Genomic DNA, 20,638 nt, shown 5'->3' on the forward strand with positions numbered 1-20,638 from the left:
GCCTGCATGTAACTTATGACGAAAGAGCACCACGTACCCCCATGACAGGCAAGGCCCGGAATGAGCTTAGTAGGTGGAGGAGCGGAGTTGTAGACTGATGGCTATGGCTGCAGCTCTATAGGCTTGTCCGCATTCTGTTGGAGGATGCTGCGTAGGGAGTGGTGAAAGGGTCTGTCATGGCCTCCTCCCGTTGGTCGCTCCAGGCTCCAGGCTCCGCGGCTCCCGCTCAGCTAACAGTTCTAAATACTATTCTACCATTACAGAGAAGATAATTAGGTCTGATAAGGTATGCGATAATGCCAAGAGGCATTGCGTGATTACAATTCAAACTTGGTAACTGTACACAAATATAAAAATGAATTCCCAGATTTAAAAACGATTCAACCATTACTGAGAAGATAATGCTGTCTGACATGGTAGCTATAATGGAAAGAGGCATTGCGTGATTTTCACCTCGGCTCCAGAGTCCCTGATGAAGGATCGGCAGCTACAGAGTGAATTTCAGAAGGTGTCGTAGAAGTAGTTGCTGTACTGCTCGACGTTTTGTCCGGATCAATTACTTTACCACGTTTAGCTTTGTGAGGTCCGCCCGCGATATCCAGATCTATGAAAGCAGGCTTTGTGGGCGAAGGAGGATGTTCGGTCTCACTTGTCAGCATCGCCACCACCCGGAACATTGAAGGCCGCAACGCAGCTGCTGCTTGCGTGCACAAAAGACCGATTCTAATCACTCTAATCCCTTCCTCTGAGGAATAACTGCCCTCCAATGTGGGATCTGTTGAAAATGTAATTTCAACGCGCACGTACTACTCCAAAACCACCGAACAAAACCATAAAACCGGCCAGGATCATATCGCACCGCCATCCATGAAAAGTGGTTTCCGTATTGTTGAGCTCCGATGCGATTTGGAGGCGACGCGTGTCACCCGCATGACATCAGCAAACGAAACCCATCGGAAGTTAAAGCTCGGTGAAAATCTGCCTTCCGATATCCTCTCCATCGTCCGATCTGGTTGCGTGTTCTCCGTCGTTGATCGATTGAAGCTGCATACAAACCAAGGTCAAATCATATTTTGCGTGGAGTAAATTAAAAGCATGGTTGACCATACATTTTAATTAATGAACTGTCATATGCGTAGGTGAAGTTTTAATGTTTCTTTTATGCGGGAGGTATGGGCATAAATTTTATATGTGTTATATTTTAAATCGAGCGTTGACCATATGTAAAGAAAAAAAAGAAAGGCCACGGTAATATAGAGTTTTTTACGCATTATGTTTTATATAGCGAGAAAAACATATATGCTCCAGTTTTGCTCATTGTATTTTGAAAAAGGGGAAACACACAACAGTGTGTAGAAAAAAAAGAACAGGGGTGTGAGTTTTTTTTTGGGTGATGTAATTTTTTTTGTGTTGGCCATAGCGAAAAACCATGTGTGGTTTTGCACAGCAGTGCATAAAGAAGATGGTGGAGCGAATTTTGTAAGTCTGTGCAATTTTGTTTTTCACAGCAGTAAAGTTATGTAAACTTTTATTACAGCAGTAAGTTTTTTTTTTTCACAGCAGTGAATATAAAAAGGGTTTTACAGTGGTAAATCTTTGTATCAGGTTTTAATGAATAGAATGTTTTTATGGTGGTGAAATACTCTGTCTCTCAGTGAATTTTTTTTGAGTCTTCCTGTGCACAAAAAGATCCTGGAGTAAAGTAAAACAGAGCATTGTCTCTGTGTGTGTGTTTGAAAATTTGTTTTGGTATTTCCCCTCCATTAAAAATATCCAACAGTGGTATCAGAGCAGGCTTAGGCTCTTTGAAGGTGACAAAGAAGCTGAAAGAAGGACCTGTTGCAGCAGTAAAACTTCTCAAGCAAAGTGAAGGCTCAGTCAAGAGAATACTCAGGTATTTCACAAAGTTTTTTTTGTGTTGCTGAAGAAACAGTCAGCTGTTTAAACACACAGTCAAGGATTTAGTGGCATAGATCAGAATACAAGGAATGGCCAGCACAAGCACTGGTATGGGTTTGTTTAACACCCAGCTCCCACAGTTTAATGGGAAGAACTATGATTATTGGTCAATAACTATGACAGCCCTGCTTGCCTCCCAAGACTTATGGGAAATAGTTGAAGATGGCTTTGAAGAACCAGCAGATGAAACTGAGTTCAATGCATTAACTCAGGGAGAGAAGGATCTGCTTAAGAACAATAGGAAGAAGGATTCAAAAGCCCGAGTGTTGTTGTATCTAGCAGTAGACCAGAGTATGTTTCCAAGGTTAGCAGCAGCTAAGACAGCCAATGAAGCATGGCAAACCCTCAAGACAGCCTATCAAGGCATGGAGAGAGTGAAGACAGCAAAACTTCAATTGCTGAGGAAGGATTTTGAGAATCTGAACATGAAGGAGTCAGATAACATTGACTCATTCTTCACTCATGTGATTGGTGTAATCACACAAATGAGAACTCATGGAGAAACCATTGAAGACAGAAGGATTGTGGAGAAAATATTGAGGGTCTTACCCTCAAAGTTTGATGCCATTGTCACCACCATTGAAGAGACAAAGGATCTCTCAAGATTTTCAGTTGATGAGCTACATGCATCACTGATAACACATGAGCAGAGGTTGAGTAGGAATGAAAACTCATCTCTAGAGCAAGCCTTCAAGACCCAAATGTCCTTTGGAAGAGGAAGAGGTCAAGGCAGAGGAAATAAGAGAGGAAGAGGCAGAAGCCAGAACAGAGGTGGAAGGAACAGCCCAGCAAATGCACAAGGAAGAGGCAGCAATCCAAATCAGAACCAAGGCCAAGGCAGCAGCCAACAAGGAGGACAATATCATGCTCAAGGACAAAGGTATGATAAATCTAATGTTCAATGCTATTATTGCAAAAAGTATGGACATTATGCTAGTGATTGTAGAAAGAAACAACATGATATGAACAGCAGACAAAATGCAAATGTTACAAGAGAAAACAACAGTCAAAGTAATGTGTTGTTAGCCTGTAACATGGCTGAAACAAACAGTGAGGAAATTTGGTTTTTAGACTCAGGTTGCAGCAACCATATGACAGGGAATATAGCCTTCTTTTCTGCTTTAGATCAGAATATGAAATCAGAGGTCACACTAGGAACTGATAGCAAAGTCTCTGTTATGGGAAAAGGGGAGGTAAAAATATTTACAAAGCAAGGAGAAAGGAAAACCATAGCAGATGTCTACTATGTCCCCGGAATGAGATGTAACCTATTGAGTGTTGGACAGCTTATCCAAAAGGGTTACAATGTTTATTTTGTAAATGATGTGTGCACCATCATGGACATACCACCCAGCAAAAGATGCATTGCTGAAGTGAAGATGACAAGGAACAGGATGTTCCCTCTCAGGATCCGGGCAGATTTGAAAAACAAAGGAGAAATTGCAGCAGTTACCCAAGAGGCTTTCCAAAGCGTGCCAAAGGATGAGAATTGGTTGTGGCACTTGAGATTTGGACATCTCAATTTTGGAGGTCTGAATTTGTTGAGTAGGAAAGGAATGGTGAAAGGATTGCCATTGATAGAGAAGCCGGACAGCCTTTGTGAAGGCTGCATATTGGGAAAACAACATAGAGAAAGTTTTCCATCAGGGAAAAGCATAAGGGCAAAGGCACCCTTAGAGATTATCCATTCAGATTTGTGTGGACCAATGCAAGCTCCATCATTAGCAGGCAGCCTATATTTCCTAACATTCATTGATGACTGTACAAGAAAGACTTGGATATATTTCCTCAAGAACAAAAGTGAAGTCTTTGAGAAATTCCAAAATTTCAAAGCACTTGTTGAAAACCAAAGCGGGCTGCACATTAAAGTTTTGAGAACTGATAGAGGAGGTGAGTATATCTCCAAGGAATTCCTAAGATTTTGTAGAGAAAATGGAATTCACAAACAATTTACAGCAAGGTACACTCCGCAGCAAAATGGAGTTGCTGAGAGGAAGAACAGGACCATCATGGATATGGCGAGGAGCATGCTGAAGGCAAAGCATTTGCCAAATGAGTATTGGGCTGAAGCTGTACATTGTGTTGTTTATATATTGAACAGGTGTCCTACAAAAGCAGTCATGAACAAAGTGCCAGAAGAAGCATGGAGTGGGAGAAAGTAAGGAGTCACCCACATGAGAGTTTTTGGGTGTGTGGCCTATGCACACATTCCGGATCAGCTAAGGAGGAAGTTGGACAGCAAAGGGGAGAAATGTCTATTCATTGGATACAGTGAGGAATCCAAAGCCTACAGGCTGTATATCCCATCTACCAAGAAGTTTTTTGTCAGCAGAGATGTTCAATTCATTGAAGAGGAAGCTTGGGATGGAAGCATAGAGAAGACAGTTAATGTCAAGAACTGTTTGTCTCATGATGAAGATGAAGAGGAGGTGGCTGAAATGCATCCCCAAACAGCAGTGCCAACACAAGGACAGCAAGGGACACCATTGAGGACAAATGAAAGTGCTTCTCCAAGCACACCACAAGGAGGAAATTCAAGTGCATCTTCAAGCACTTGCACACCAAGTGAACGAGGTAAGAAGTTTAGAAATCTAAGTGACATTTATAATGAAGGAATGAATTCCTTATTTGCCTTGTACTGTCATGTTGATGATCCTATTCATTTCGAAGATGCAATTAAAGATAGGAAATGGATAGAAGCTATGGATGAGGAGATGAATGCCATAGAGAGAAACAAAACATGGGATTTGGTAGAGTTACCAAAAGGCAAATAAGTCATTGGTGTGAAATGGGTCTACAAGACCAAGAGCAATGCTGAAGGCAAGATTGAAAGGCACAAGGCAAGGCTGGTTGTCAAAGGGTACAAGCAGCAGTATGGGAGAGATTATGAGGAGACTTTCGCACCGGTTGCAAGAATGGAAACCGTGAGAGCAGTGCTGTCCATAGCAGCACAAAACAAATGGAAAGTCTACCAAATGGACGTGAAGTCAGCATTCCTAAATGGAGTGTTAATGGAAGAGGTCTATGTGGAACAGCCTCTCGGATATGAGAAGAAAGGTGAAGAGCACAAAGTGTGCAAATTGAAGAAAGCTCTTTATGGGCTGAAGCAAGCGCCAAGAGCATGGTACAGCAGGATAGATTCATATCTATTGGATAATGAATTTGACAAATGTGAAGGAGAGCCCACAGTCTACATCAAAGAAAAAGATGGTAAAATTTTAATTGTTGTCTTGTATGTTGATGATGTGATTTTCACAGGTAATGATGATCAGCTCATTGAAAATTTTAAATCAGTCATGAAGGATGAATTTGAAATGACTGACATGGGTTTGTTGAGATACTTCTTAGGCATAGAAGTAGATCAAAATGAAAAAGGGATTTTTATATCTCAAGCAAGATATGTAAATCAAATTTTGAGCAGATTTAAGATGGAAGAATGCAAGGCAGCAATCACTCCCACAGTAATGGGATTAAAGCTCAGCAGAGAGGACAACAGCAAGGATTTTGATCCTAGCTTGTATAAAAGCATTGTGGGCAGCCTTATGTATTTAACAACAACTAGGCCTGATTTAATGTATGCTGTTAGTTTGATTTCCAGGTTTATGGAGAGGCCAAAGGAGGCACATTGGCAGGCAGCAAAGAGAATTTTGAGGTATGTCAAAGGCACTAAAATGTTTGGAATTCTATATCATGCCTCAGAACATTCAGATTTAATTGGTTACACTGATAGCGATTGGGCTGGAAGTGTAGATGATCGGAAGAGCACTTCTGGTTATGTTTTTAATATGGGTTCAGGAGCCATCTCATGGGCTTCTAAGAAGCAGTCCATTGTAGCATTGTCTACAGCAGAGGCTGAATATGTGGCAGCTACAGCAGCAGCTTGTCAGGCAGTGTGGATGAAAAGAATGTTGAGAAGCTTAGGCCAAGAGTAGGCAAAAGCGACAGTGATATTTTGTGACAATAGCTCAGTTATTGCATTGTCAAAGAATTCAGTGTTTCATAAGAGAACGAAACACATTGATACAAGGTTTCACTACATCAGAGAATTGGTGAACAATGGAGAAATTGTCTTGGAACATTGCAGGACTCAAGAACAGGTAGCAGACATCTTGACAAAGCCATTGGATCAGAAAAGCTTTGAATTTTTGAGGAAGTGTTTGGGTATGACCGAATGCCCAGCAGTTGAAATTAAAGGGGAGTGTTGAAAATGTAATTTCAACGCGCACGTACTACTCCAAAACCACCGAACAAAACCATAAAACCGGCCAGGATCATATCGCACCGCCATCCATGAAAAGTGGTTTCCGTATTGTTGAGCTCCGATGCGATTTGGAGGCGACGCGTGTCACCCGCATGACATCAGCAAACGAAACCCATCGGAAGTTAAAGCTCGGTGAAAATCTGCCTTCCGATATCCTCTCCATCGTCCGATCTAGTTGCGTGTTCTCCGCCGTTGATCGATTGAAGCTACATACAAACCAAGGTCAAATCATATTTTGCGTGGAGTAAATTAAAAGCATGGTTGACCATATGTTTTAATTAATGAACTGTCATATGCGTAGGTGAAGTTTTAATGTTTCTTTTATGCGGGAGGTATGGGCATAAATTTTATATGTGTTATATTTTAAATCGAGCGTTGACCATATGTAAAGAAAAAAAAGAAAGGCCACGGTAATATAGAGTTTTTTACGCATTATGTTTTATATAGCGAGCAAAACATATATGCTCCAGTTTTGCTCATTGTATTTTGAAAAAGGGGAAACACACAGCAGTGTGTAGAAAAAAAAGAACAGGGGTGTGAGTTTTTTTTTGGGTGATGTAATTTTTTTTGTGTTGGCCATAGCGAAAAACCATGTGTGGTTTTGCACAGCAGTACATAAAGAAGATGGTGGAGCGAATTTTGTAAGTCTGTGCAATTTTGTTTTTCACAGCAGTAAAGTTATGTAAACTTTTATTACAGCAGTAAGTTTTTTTTTTCACAGCAGTGAATATAAAAAGGGTTTTACAGTGGTAAATCTTTGTATCAGGTTTTAATGAATAGAATGTTTTTATGGTGGTGAAATACTCTGTCTCTCAGTGAATTTTTTTTGAGTCTTCCTGTGCACAAAAAGATCCTGGAGTAAAGTAAAACAGAGCATTGTCTCTGTGTGTGTGTTTGAAAATTGGTTTTGGTATTTCCCCAGCAAAAAAAATTCCAACAGGATCCATAATTTCTAAAGCTCTATCTGTAGTATATAGTCTCCATGTCTGCTTCGCCAAATAAAAACTTTTGTTAGCAATGGATGTAACACTATAAAGAATTGAGAAAAATTAGATTCGAAATATGACATCGAAATAAACCATACTCCTTCGATGAGAAACTCCATGTCTTCATCCGAAGTCTGATTCTTTCTTCCGCTGATAATCTCAAGTAGGAGCACTCCAAAACTGAATACATCTGCTTTCTCTGTCAACTGTCCCCGTAAGGCGTACTCAGGGGCCATGTAACCTCTGCACAGTTTCATACCCAATCAAATCTCCATAACATAGCCACTTCAAAACAACATTATCCATATTCAGATATATGAGTTCTAATTTATTCATGTACGTCTGTAACTTATTGAAACAATTAGTTGGGAAGTCTAGGAAAAAAATCTTACAAAGTTCCTGCAACCCGTGTGCTGACGTGGCTCTGATCTTCTGCTAAGAATCTGGCTAACCCAAAGTCCGCTATTTTGGGTTTGTGTTTATCATCTAACAGAATATTGCCGGCTTTAATATCTCTGTGAATGATCCGAATATGTGATTCCTCATGGAGATAGGCCAGACCACGTGCAGTTCCAACAATGATTTCATACCTCTCTTTCCAGTCAAGTAGATGACGTTTCGTCTCATCTGCAATGGATCACAGACAGTAAATTTATTACTTGGAAGCTACATATAAAAGCAAACGAATCCAAGAACCATCAAGGGATTAAGAAGGAGTAAAAACCGAATAGAAACTTGTCAAGACTACTGTTCGGGAGGTATTCGTAAACTAGTATCCTTTCTGAGCCTTCAACTGAGCAACCAAGCAATTTGACTAGATTTCTGTGTTGAACACGACTGATCAGATTCGCTTCATTCAGAAATTCAGCATCTGCATGCCTTGTACCCATATAGAGCCGTTTAACTGCAACCACTCTGCCATCAGGGAGAACCCCCTGCAGATAGACAAACTTCAAAATCTTCTTTTTTTTCCTTGAATTTTAGTAGGTGTTGCTATTTGCGAATATCTAATTTATTTAATTGTGAGATATTAAGCTCTCACCTTATAGACGGATCCAAAACCTCCATCTCCAAGTTTGTTCTCTAGTTTGAAATTGGAGGTAGCCTCTCTCAGAATTTCGTACTTGAAAATCAGCTCTGGATTCGTTATGCTCGGCCCTAAGATAGAATTTTCTTCCCCACCTGCGAAAACAATTACAAGGTGTCTATTTATCTTGCACACAACGTAATCAGAAGCATCTTATGTCCTTAAAAATGAGTAAGTTAGCTGCAAGTTCAGTACCTCCGATTCGATAAATCTCTTCCGGAGGTTTCAGAAGAGAGCAAATATTCCACTTCCAAAGGCCTATGACTGCAATTAATACAAACGCAGCGGCTAATACTACCCCCAGACTTATACCCAAGACGCTAGGTGTCTTTCCTTCTGCGAATTTACAGAAAAAGCTGTCAGTAACCAGTAAGCTATGTTTTAGTTAAATAGAAATAAACGAAGCCCCACAGCCACAACACCCGTGTATTCCTCGAGAAAAAAATTACCGGAGGATGCGGGAGGACTTTCCGCTGGGGGCAGCGATACAACAGGAGCATTATAAAATTCATAAACCTCGTAACGCAAGTAGCAGTTCTGAGATCCGAATTGTGCGCCCAGAGCTCCAGGTTGGCACTTGAATATATTTTGTACGGCATCAGTCAGGCACAACCCGCAGCTTGTCCGGGACAAATCTCTCCAACACTGTGCTAAGCTATAAATAATCTGCGATGCATTAGAAGAGCCAGCGACTGAATCTACGGAGAACAGTTTGGCGTTCTGTTGGGCTTCAGCGGTACTGTTCGAGAGCAGGGCTGTCACGGTATTTGTGAACTGCTTTGGCTGAGTGCTGTTCCCAGTGTTGCATAGAACACTTATTGGCTGAGCGAGGTTCCTACTCTCAATGTCATTGTAGAAGTTATGATCGTCGTAACGCAAGAAGCAGCCGTCTAGTTGAATGAATCCAGAAGTGTTTTGGCAAACTTGAACATGGTCCGCTTTGGCCGTGGATGCGCACTTCTCGCAATCCGAGGAATCTAAATCTCCCCTGCACTGCACAAGCCCATAAACAGTACTATTGTTGCTTTGACTTTCAACTCTAGATGTATTGAATCCGGTGGCATAAACATTTTTCACCAGTGAATCCAAAACCTTGTTTAGATTAAGCTGAAACGTGCTACCGTTTCGATATGTAGAATTGCCGCTCTCCCCACAATTGCTCCAAACGATAGAAGTCTCTGGGTCAGCTGCTGCGAAGCGTATACGTGTACATAGAGAGAGGATAATTAAAACGCTTCCCATTAAATCATGTTTCATCGCCATCGCCATACCCACGTTCTGCGTGTCCCGCCCCGGTCTGAGCAGACGTAATCGCATAGAAGGAGGTGCTTCTATAATCAAATCCCGCTGTAAAAATCAAAGCGTACATTCATTTTCCTAAAGCCTAGTCGACTCTGGACACGGGCGTCCGAAAGGGGTTTTTCGACCTGCAGAATACGCCAAAGAATCAAATGCCCTTGTAAAATTCGAAGTGTATATTCATTCTCCTAAAGCCTCGTCGACTCTGGACACTCGCGTCCGGAAGGGGTTTTTCGACCTGCAGAATATGCCAATGAGTACGATATTGAAACTTAGAGTGATTGATATAAATATATGTCATTATTTTATATGAAATTTTAACTCGAAATATATCAACCATAAATCCATTTTTATGGGCCTTATAAATAGTACAAATGATAATAAATTCACACCTAACTTGCTTGGAAGAAGACATAAACACGGAAAAATTCATAAATTCACAATCAACCTGCTTGGAAGAGGACATCTTTCCTGCTGCGTACGCTTCTGTCTCCATTAAACCGAGACCGATCACGGTGACCCGCTACCGACTCTTGACATGGTGGTCTCCTTCGTGCACGTGACAATCAAGTTTTCGACATTGTAAATTTCGATTTTATTGATTTAATAGTTGCAGGAACTGTATTCCCCTTTCATTGATTTATTAGTTGCGCTATATATGCATAGGATAATTTTTTCCGAGTTACTTTAATGTTAAATTAATAAAAGTATAAATTAATAGGGACTTGTTTATAGGATGATTTTTTGGAGTTTCTTTTGTCGGAATTTGTGGAAAAAATTGAGGTGAAATCTTGATTTGTGTTATTTAAACTAGTTTTTTTTTAACTATATATATGGATTCAACACCATGAAAAACCCCTAGGAGGCTTCTATTGTGCAGGGTTTACCCATCAATCTTGTGATTTCAATGAATTTCTGATATTACAGCAGAAAAATCCACTGAAAAAACTTCCAAATAGTAACACTAAACACAACTCCAATTAATATAGATTTATTTTATTTTAATTATGGATTTATTAAGCTTTTGAGAAAATCAAATTTTTAACATATAAATTTTTTAATTAAATGTAAACTAAAACAAAAAATTATATATTAAAAATTTAATTTTTTTATTATGTTTGATATATTGGTGGTCAAAATAAAAATAAATCTAAAATAATTATATACATATAATTAATGAATGTATAATTTTTTATTATTCTAATTTTATTTTTAAATATATTATTATTATTATTATTATTTTGTATTAAAAATTGAATAGATAATGCATTTTTCTAAATGATTTTACATTTAATTATTTTTCCATTCCAATATTGAATTATTTTTTTGGAGTTACTTTAATTTATGTTAAATTAATATAAGCATGAATTAATATAGATTCATTCTATTAGTTTTTTTTTTTTAATCATAGATTTATCAAATTTTTTATATATATATTTTTTTATTAAATGTAAAATTAAAAAAATTATTATATATTAAGAATTTAATTCTTTATTATGTTTGATAAATTTGTGGTGAAAATAAAAATAATTTTAGAATGGCTATAGAGACTAGGTTGCAGGTTATAGAAAAACAAAACCAAGATACGAATCAAACATCCGAGAAAAGAGATGTTGATACTTTAGAGAGTCTTAAAATGAATGACAAGATTAAAGAACCAGAAGAAAAAGTTAATAGCAGCCTCACCCTAATAGTGTGGTAGGTAAATTAGATATCAAACCAATTAAAGATGAAATGAGAAAATTGATAGACGTAACAAAAGGGCCTTGAACCTTATAACCTTCGGTTTGAAAAAGGATGTAGACGAGGATACTTTAGCCATAGCACAAACATAATTACATGATAGATTACAAATTGAAACAATGTGTCTCACATAAGCAACAAGGTTAGAGAAACTAACTGAGAATAAAGGAAGGTTCATCTGAATAAAGGTGAGCTCTACTGACCATAAGTATAACATACTTAGTAAAACCTCAAGTCTAAAAAGAACGGGAATATTTATAAATGAAGATCTCATTCGAGGAGATCAAGCAGAATTAAGGAAGGAGGTTCAAAAAGTAAAAGAAGCTAGGAAGGAAGGAAAATGGGCAATAATCAAAAATAGAAAAGCCATTATTCGAGATAGAAACCAAAAAGATAGTAATAAATAGCAATTCAACATGCTCTGAATTCTTTCTTGGAACTGTCGGGGCTTTCCATGGAACAAAGGCCCCAAGCTAAGTTGAATCTCTAATGATGTTGATATTATATTGCTTGTTGAAACTTGGGAGCATGAAGAATCTAAGATCTCTAACATAGATGGCTTTGCACTATGGTCTACCTGGAACAAGCAATCCTCCCGTAGAGGCATTGGGGGTATAGCTTGTTACATTAAGAAGAACATCTCTCCCCATGCTAGGATTTATAAAAATGACCCTTACAACCAATATAGTTGGATAGAGATTACTCACATTAATGATAAAAAGACCTACATAGCAATCCGTTACTTTCCCCCCATCAATTCTAACTTCTATAAGAAAAAGAATCTAGATAAAAATAGTCCTTACAATGGTTTAGAGAATGATATTTCTAGCCTAAGGAATGAAGGTAATGTCCTTTTAATGGGTGACTTTAATGCTCGAACTTCAAGCAACCAAGCTATTCTTCTAGGCAATCAGTCCAACCCTAATCCTCTTTGGTTAGACGAAGACCATACTCTGGCTAGCTGGTATAAAAGGAGTTTTGAAGACTTTGGGGAGAATTTATTTTGGTCGGAGCTAGTCAAGCTCTATAGTGCTCAGGATCTCATAATTTGCAACGGCCTAAAGAAGTGGCCCAATTCTAGCCAGATGACATGCATCCATGGGCTTGGTAGCAGCGTGGTAGACTATGTTATTTCTGATCTCCCTTTATACAACGGAATAATAAATTTTGACATCTTAAATGACCACGAGCCTGACTCTGATCATAGGCCTTTACTTATAGCTCTCAATTTTGTCATGCATAGAGATCCCATAGAAGATAATCCTTATAGCCAAAAGAACTTAATCTTTGATAGAAATAAAAATGATCTCTTTCTAAATGAATTAAAACTAATTTGCTTCCTTTATCTACTATAGACAACATAGAAGACCTCTATCATAATTTTACTACAACCCTCTCATATTCTATTAACAAGTTCTCAATTGAAGTTTAAAGTAATAAAAGAAATAGCAAAACCAACCCATGGTATGACAAAGATTGTAAAAGTGCAAGGAGAGAAATTAAAGAAGCTGTTGATGAATCTCTTAAAATTGGCAACATAAAAATATACAAAGCCCTAACTAATAGGAAAAAAAGGTAGTATATTCGTAAAAGACAAGAGAATATCTTACACCTCTCTAAGGTAGCTCCTAAGAAATTCTGGAGGAAGATTATATCTAGGAAAACTAATGATAATAATAAAATTGTTTTACACAACTAAAATTCCTATCTTAAAAAACTTTATGAATATCCAAATGTCATGGATAACTTTGAAACCCTGCTCACAATGAAAGAAGTTTTCTCATTAGAAGACATTGATTTTGGGGTTAAACGCCTCGAAAATGGAAAATCTAAGGACATTCAAGGTTACCACGTGAAAATCTTCAAAATTGGAGGTCCTGTCCTCATCCCCCACATCCACAAGTTTTTCAATCAAGCGGTCAAGCAAGGGTTCCCTAAACCATGGACTCAGAGCCTCGTTATCCCTATTTCTAAAAGTGGGGATACAAATAACCCCTCTAATTATCGGACAATTATGATCGACCCTCTCTTAGCCAAGTTATATGGTATTATTTTGGAAAAAAAGTTGAGCTTATGGCTTGAAAGTGAAGGTAAGCGAGCTAAAGGCCAAGCGGGTTTTAGAAGGAAACAGTCAACAATGGACCACCTCATTACGCTTAGGATCATTGTGGAGGAATGCTGCAATGATAAATCCAATCTCTTTTGTTGCTTTGTGGACTTTCGAATGGCTTTTGATACGGTTCCTAGAAACAACCTATGGAATAGATTAGAAGAGCTAAAGGTTCCTTTCGAGTTGAGAGCTGCCATTATAAGGTTATACGAGAATGTAATTGCCAAGTTAAAGAGCAATGAGGGGTGGTCGAAAGATATTAAGTGTAATATCGGAGTTAAACAAGGTTGCCGCCTCTCCCCTACCGTATTTGGCATTTACATCAATAAGCTAGAAGGTTTTTTAAAGGAAGTAGGTTGTGCTGACACGATCTTAGCTAGGATAGTCATCATCCTTCTTCTCTATGCTGACGATATTGTTCTTCTCGCAAGGTGCCCATATGATCTTGATAAGAAACTTAGACTTCTTAAGGATTTCTACGCTACCATGGGTATGACTGTTAACACTGACAAAACAAAAGTTATTATTATCAAATCCAAGAAGGACACTTACGCTAATTTTATGTATGACAATAGTAACTTGGAGGAAGTGTCTTCTTACAAGTACCTAGGAATTGATATTCATCACAAGCTAAACTGGAACTATAGCATTGAGAAAAGGATTAATGGGGGGCGGAAAGCTTATTTTGGTCTTGAAAATAATTGTAAAATGACAAACTTGTAATGTGGGATAGAAAGAAGTTCCTCTTTGAAACTTTAGTCACTCCTGTTATCTTATATGGATGTGGGGTTTGGGGTTGCAGCATCTCTAGAGAATCGTGGAGAAAGATTGAGCAAATCCAGAAGCGGTTTATAACATATAACCTCAAAATAAAAATCAATACACCCTATCCCGTTCTCCTTATAGAGGTGGGTCTTTCCCCTATCGAGAGCCTAGATATGACTAGGCTTCTGTTGTACAAGCACAAACTCAATAACATAGGAGACCATAGACTTCCTAAGCTAGCTATAAATTCCAGCCAAAACCACCTAAGGCTCAAACGAGGCTGGTATAAAGACACCAGGGCCTGGTTAAACCATTGGGAGATCGATGAGAATGTTGCATTGCAAAACATTAATAACATTAAAAATATTGTTACTTCTAAGTTCAAAGAAAAAATGTGGTGTGAGAAAGATTTAGCAGCTAAAAGAAAATTAAGATATTATAAGGAGGTCATCAACCCCACCCTAGAAGATCAAAAGTATCTCTATGTTTTAACTAGCTCAAAGAAGAAAATTAATATAGCCAAGATTAGAACAAACTCTCATGAGCTCCATAGTGAAACGGGTCGTTGGGCCGTTAGTAAAACACCAAGGATGGAAAGGATTTGCCATATCTATGAGAATATGAACATCGAGGATGAAAATCACTTCCTCTTAGAGTGCCTCGCATACAATTATTAGCTCTGCTATATAATTCGGTATTTGTTGGGTCAAAGACACCGTGGCCATGTGTTTTTTGTAAAAAGGGAGCTCGCAGCTGTTCATTTTATCCTTCCCCCTTCATTTGCTTTATACCCTTATAACTCCCGCCACCCCTGTTTTTCTCTGTTTTGCCTCCAAAACTCTGTAAACCCCTTTTCGGCCAAGCCCCTCAGCGCTGAAGTTTAACCTTTATAACCGCGCGCATATAAAAAGGGCGCTACCGCTGAGGCCCTCCCTTGTCACATCAATCAAAACACGTGCTTTAAACCTTGGCCGTCCGATCCTCCGCCTCGCGATCCAATGATATACGCTGCTCTCGCTCCCGCAAGTCGCGCACGCAATAACCTGCGGGAAAAGTGGTTTATACCTTGTCACATCCACCACGCGTCGCTCGTTGAATGTGCTTGCGCCCCCGCATACGGATACCACCTGCCTCCCGTGAGGGGTGCGGGGAAACCGCTTTCCGCCCATCGTACTGTGCCCCGCCTGTTAACGTCCGCACACCTTTCTCGTGCGATAACCGTTGGATCCGTCATGCCCTGATCTGACGGCTCTCACTTGTCTGCATCCATTCTTTCTCGATATCGCCCGTGAACCATTCCCCGTCGTCGATTCATGTAATCCAACGGCTGAATTTTGTCCCCTGTTTTAGTCGTGCCTCCGCCACACTATCCGTGCCACTCTTGAATGATCTGCACTGCCAAAGGACAAAGGCGATCTTCCACCAGTACTCTGCACAGTTAACCATCAACAACCGCATTTAAAAGAAAGCATGGCCAAGGAGAAAAAGAGACAGCCTCGAGCAGATTTGAGCATTTACTAGTTATGGAAATTTTTCCATACCGCACTCCACCTGCTCATCAAGGACAACAGAATATCTAAAAAGGCCAACTTTGTTCATTAAAGCACGCAGTTTGCAGCAGAGACTCATATTAGATTGTAAATGTGGTTGGTGGTCCATTATGACCCCTCCATGCATAGGATAGCAGATATTTTGTAATCAACCTCCATATATACCCAAAAAGAAGATGGAATGAGGGTTGATGGATATTGTTTTGATGTAAGGTTTGACTTCTGGAGACTGTAACTACTATGATACCTGCAGCTTCTGGTCTTCATTTTCAGCTAATACAAGCTTCTTTTGCTATTAATTGCTCACTTTCCACTTCTTCTTTGTTCCAGGCTGTGCTTGTTATGCATTTTTCATGTGCTCTTGATGTTTAGCATTAGAGGGGTTGTCATCCCACCTTTGTGTTAGAATCTAGTATGTATCATTGAATGTGTATGCAGGTTTCTATTATTTTAATGCCAGAGAGCTATCATCCTATCTGTGCATTAGGAAATAGATTCACAGACCTCTTTACTGGTTGCAACTAGCCATCACAGGGTCCTATGCATCTGCTGGTGTGGTCAGTATTCTCCATGTTCACTTATTCCTCAAACTATGAGTAATCGGTGGGCTAAAGCCTTGTAATCTGAGGGTGTTCACCCATGTCTGGGGTTAAGCATAGTAGAAGTGGTTATCTAGCTTGAATATGCCTCATTCCTTCCATTCATCCACCTTTTTCCAACATTTTTTGTTGAGTTTGTAATGTTCCTGAGCATCTCCGAGATACAACCTAGGAGAGTTTCTTGGGGTGATAACATTAATTGGCGCCGTTGCTGGGGAGAGGAGATTGAAGCTCAGCTTCCCTGGGAGACGACACAGTGCCATATTTTGATGATAGACAAGGTCTGGGCACATTTCTGGTTGTAATCATCTATCTGGCGACTCCACTGGAGAAAGACCATCCTTTGGCGACTCCACATTGAAGTTCTGGCTCAGTTCGTGAGACACACTCGAATAAATCCTCAGAAATCTCCAGTTGTTCCACTGCCTGACTCTGAGAGGATTGTTAAACCGAAGAAAACATCACAGAAAGGGGCATCAGGATCAGGTAAGCCTAAGAAATCTCATGCATCTCTGAAAGATAAAGTTATAGCTGAAGATATACAGTTTGAAGATTTAAAGCCCAACACTGTTAATAAGGAAATTCCTTCAGAGATTAAAATAGCCCCTTGTTCAGTTAGTTTCCCTTTAAATCTCAGTCCAAAGATAGCTTCCCATACAGTCCATAACATCCCTTTGTCTCTGTCATCCATTTCATTTTCCCATACTACTCAATCTGCCAGTATTCTTCTACATATCCCAGTCATGGCAGGCCAGCAAGCACCTACAAAGAAAGAAAGAATTGTAGCTGCTAGGTATGGGCCTTTAGTTTTGCTTGTTCCTTTGAATCCTATGCCTGTGGGAGAATATCAGAAATATATGCCTAAGTTCACTGGCACAGAGGGAGTAACAACAGAAGAACACCTAGAGGCTTTTTATAGTTATGCTGATAACTTAGATATAAGTGAAAATGATGTGTGGGTGAGAGTTTTTGTCCAGAGCCTTGATGGAGAGGCCAGAAAGTGGTTCAGAGAACTAGCCCCTAGATCTATTGCTAATATTGAAGCTTTAGATGATGCATTTTTGAAGCAATGAGGAGATAAAAAAGACTTGCTATATTACCATACTGAGTTTGGTAACATGAAGAGGGAAAATGGGGAATCATTGCCTGATTTTAATAAAAGATTCAATCGTATGTATAGTAAGATACCAGCTGAGGTAAAGCCAACCCCCACCTCTGCCGAACTCACTTATGCCAATGCTTTTGACTCTGATTTCTGCCTATTGTTGAGAGAAAGAAGATGTGCCAGTCTAGCTGATATGCACGATGCAGCTTTAGAAGTAGAGTCTAATATCATGGCTGCAAAAAAACTCAAAAGTCAAGCTGATAGAAGGAGGCAGAGAGGTCAGGCTTCTACTTCCTCTACATCATCTTCAGAGCCTAAATTAGATAAGATAACTAAGATGATAGAGTCATTGGCTGTTGAAATATCTAAGCTGAAGGTTGAGCAGAATTCAGGAAAGACAAGGCAGCAGAACACATTTGCTCCAAGAAATTCAAATCCATTCAGAAGAGCAAATGAACAGTTACAAATAGTTCAGAGGAGTGAAGAACCAAAAGATGAACACAAAGTTAAAGCTCCCTTCCGGAATGTAGTCATGGAGGAGGAACAGTTTGAAGATGAGGATGAAATTCACTACATGGAAGATAAAGGCAACCCTGCCTTTTTGACATTGGCTGCATACGAAGAAGCTTTGCTGCAGGAACAAGACGGTCAAAGGTGGGACAGAGAGGCTGTTCTGCAGACTGGTGAACAACAAAGATACAATATGAGGTCAAACGCAAAAATGTCAAAGAGAATCCTACCCAAAAAGCTGTTGTTCAAACAGAGTCACAGAATGTCAGATAGAGAAGACCAACAGCTGATCCAGTCATCCTTAAAGCTCTAGTTCAAGAGGTAAGAGGTTCTGATAAGTTACCTTCCTCTTTCATCTTTGAGTCAGAAGTTCAGAAGTTGAAAATATCTGTGCTTCTAGTAGAGTTGGTAAAGAGTGAAATATTTAGAAAGCATATCCTTGAGGCTCTTGAGCTGGAAACCACACAAACCTCCACTGACTCTGTTAATTTGCAAGATGATAAGCCTGTTGTTGTGCTTCGCCCCATGATTGAACCTGCTGATAATAATTCTCCATCATTTTATGTCTCCTTAACCATTCATGAAAAAATCCTACACAATTGCCTGCTAGACACAGGGGCCAGCCACAATCTGATACCTAAAGTTGTCATGAAAGAGTTAGGCCTTGATATCACTAGATCTGTATCATGATTTATTTTCTTTTGATTCAAGGAAAGTGAAATGCCTAGGACTAATCAAAGACCTGGCCATTACCCTAACTCAGCTGCCCATGAAGAGTATGATGATGGATATTGTGGTAGCGGATGTCCCTCCTAAGTTTGGCATGCTGCTGTCTAGAGGATGGATTAAGAGACTAGGTGGGACATTACAGAATGATCTATCTTATGCCACTGTCCCAGTCTTTGGAGGAGAAAGCAGGAGATTATACAGAGAAGCACAACTGGCATACATAATCAATGATGAGAAGAATCTTACTAATCATCCTATATATGTTGTGGACACTGATTTTGGAGCATGTATCCTCCAAATAGAAGAGTCTCAGAAGGCCTCAATGTAGATCAGGAAACCAACAGTTCAGGCCGAGAAAGAGCAAGGAAGTCAAGTTTGGGAGATGTTCTTTGATGGAGCATGTTTGAGGGAGATTGCAGGAGCAAGAGTGGTGCTAGTATCTCTAGAACAAAAAAGCACACAACTGTCTTTTAAGTTGGCCTTTAAAGTCAAAAACAATATAGCAGAGTATGAGGCTTTGCTATTGGGCCTTAATGCAGCAAAAGACAGAGGAATCAAGAACATAAAGGTGTTTGGAGATGCTGATTTGATCATTCAGCAAGTAAATAAAACATTTCAAGCAAAGCACCCAAGGCTGAAAGCATACAGAGATGAGGTATGGAGACTCAAAGATTCCTTTGATAATTTCTGTATTTCATATATCCCTAGAGCCAAAAATCAGCTTGTTGATTCCCTTGCTGTGTCTGCTAGTCTATTTATTCCTCCCATGCCTCCCAGACTAGTTTATGAAGTCCAAATGAAATATAGACCATCCTTGCCTGATAATGTCCAACATTGGAAAGTTTTTGATGATGATGATGAAATAAATAGGTTTTTTCAAGTCATTGATGAGTTTTCCGAAATGCAAATTGACCAAGAAAATGAAGCCTTGGAAGAAAGCCCCAAATCCCAGCTTAGAAATAAAATTGGCAAAGATAGCATTGTCCAGCTTCCCAGCAATCATATTCCTAAGGGTTTAATTCCTCTAGAAAGACTGTTTGACCAGAATGATGTGCCTTACAAGGCTGCCCAAAAAGAAGACCAATCTGCAGTCTGTAAGCATGATATAGGGAGTCCAGGTCAGCCTAGATACATAAATCTTTCTTCTCATCTGTCTGCTGACCAAAGTGCTGAATACTGCAATTTAATGAAGCAATTTGCTGATGTGTTTTCTTGGGAGTATAGTGACCTGAAAACCTATGACAAAAATATTATTCAGCATAAAATCCCTCTGGAGAAAGACACCATACCTTTCAAATAGAAGCTAAGACCAATAAATCCTGTGCTTCTTCCTCTGATTGAAAAAGAAATTAAAAAATTGTTAGCTGCCAAGATTATAGTTCCTCTTAGATATTTCAAATGGGTAGCTAACCTAGTAGTGGTGAGGAAGAAAAGTGGAGAAATAAGACTCTGTGTTGATTTCAGAAACTTAAACAAATGCTCTAAGAAAGACAACTATCCTCTACCCAAGATGGAGCATTTTCTGCAAAAGGTCTCAGGAGCCAAAGTAATGTCTTTCATAGATGGATTTTCAAGCTTTAACCAGATTGCTGTACATCCATATGACTAAGAGAACACTGCATTCACAACTCCTTGGGGCACTTTTATGTATGCCAAGATGCCTTTTGGATTGATAAATGCTGGAGCAACCTTTCAGAGAGCTATGGATATAGCATTTGTGGGAGAGAAGGATAAATTTGTCCTTATCTACCTTGATGACATAACAGTATACTCCAGCAGCCATCATGACCATTTACAGCATTTAAAGAAAGTATTCCTGAAGTGCATAAGGTTTGGGGTTTCAGTCAATCCGAAAAAATCACAATTTTCTTTAGAAGAAGGCAAGCTGTTAAGACATGTTGTTTCTGCTGCAGGTGTCCGAATTGACCCAGAAAG

At 39.3% G+C, this 20,638-nt stretch overlaps 1 protein-coding gene across 1 annotated transcript; it reads right to left on the minus strand.

The window, feature by feature from the left end:
• Nucleotides 1-298: 298 nt before the first annotated feature.
• LOC149237206 (cysteine-rich receptor-like protein kinase 42) lies at nucleotides 299-9,888 on the minus strand. The gene is made up of 8 exons (XM_089366779.1): nucleotides 8,743-9,888; nucleotides 8,489-8,629; nucleotides 8,249-8,388; nucleotides 7,931-8,141; nucleotides 7,599-7,833; nucleotides 7,305-7,449; nucleotides 7,158-7,206; nucleotides 299-769 (listed from the first exon to the last, which is right to left on the minus strand). The coding sequence occupies exons 1-8, from the start codon at nucleotides 9,608-9,610 to the stop codon at nucleotides 450-452; spliced, it is 2,109 nt and encodes a 702-aa protein (XP_089222905.1). The 5' UTR covers nucleotides 9,611-9,888; the 3' UTR covers nucleotides 299-449.
• Nucleotides 9,889-20,638: the final 10,750 nt, after the last annotated feature.

Source organism: Pinus tabuliformis, chromosome 8, assembly GCF_031772625.1.
Source record: "Pinus tabuliformis cultivar Carrire ecotype Pingquan chromosome 8, CPIR1, whole genome shotgun sequence".
In the NCBI taxonomy this organism is placed as follows: Eukaryota; Viridiplantae; Streptophyta; class Pinopsida; order Pinales; family Pinaceae; genus Pinus; species Pinus tabuliformis.

Bases quoted from the DNA above. Each gene is read 5' to 3' on its own strand.
- LOC149237206 (XM_089366779.1), bottom strand. From the start codon at position 9,610: ATGCGATTACGTCTGCTCAGACCGGGGCGGGACACGCAGAACGTGGGT. The intron at 7,834-7,930 runs GTTTTTACTCCT...GATCCATTGCAG, and splicing joins TCTTGACAAGTTTCTATTCG to ATGAGACGAAACGTCATCTA. The intron at 7,450-7,598 runs GTAAGATTTTTT...GAAACTGTGCAG, and splicing joins ACACGGGTTGCAGGAACTTT to AGGTTACATGGCCCCTGAGT.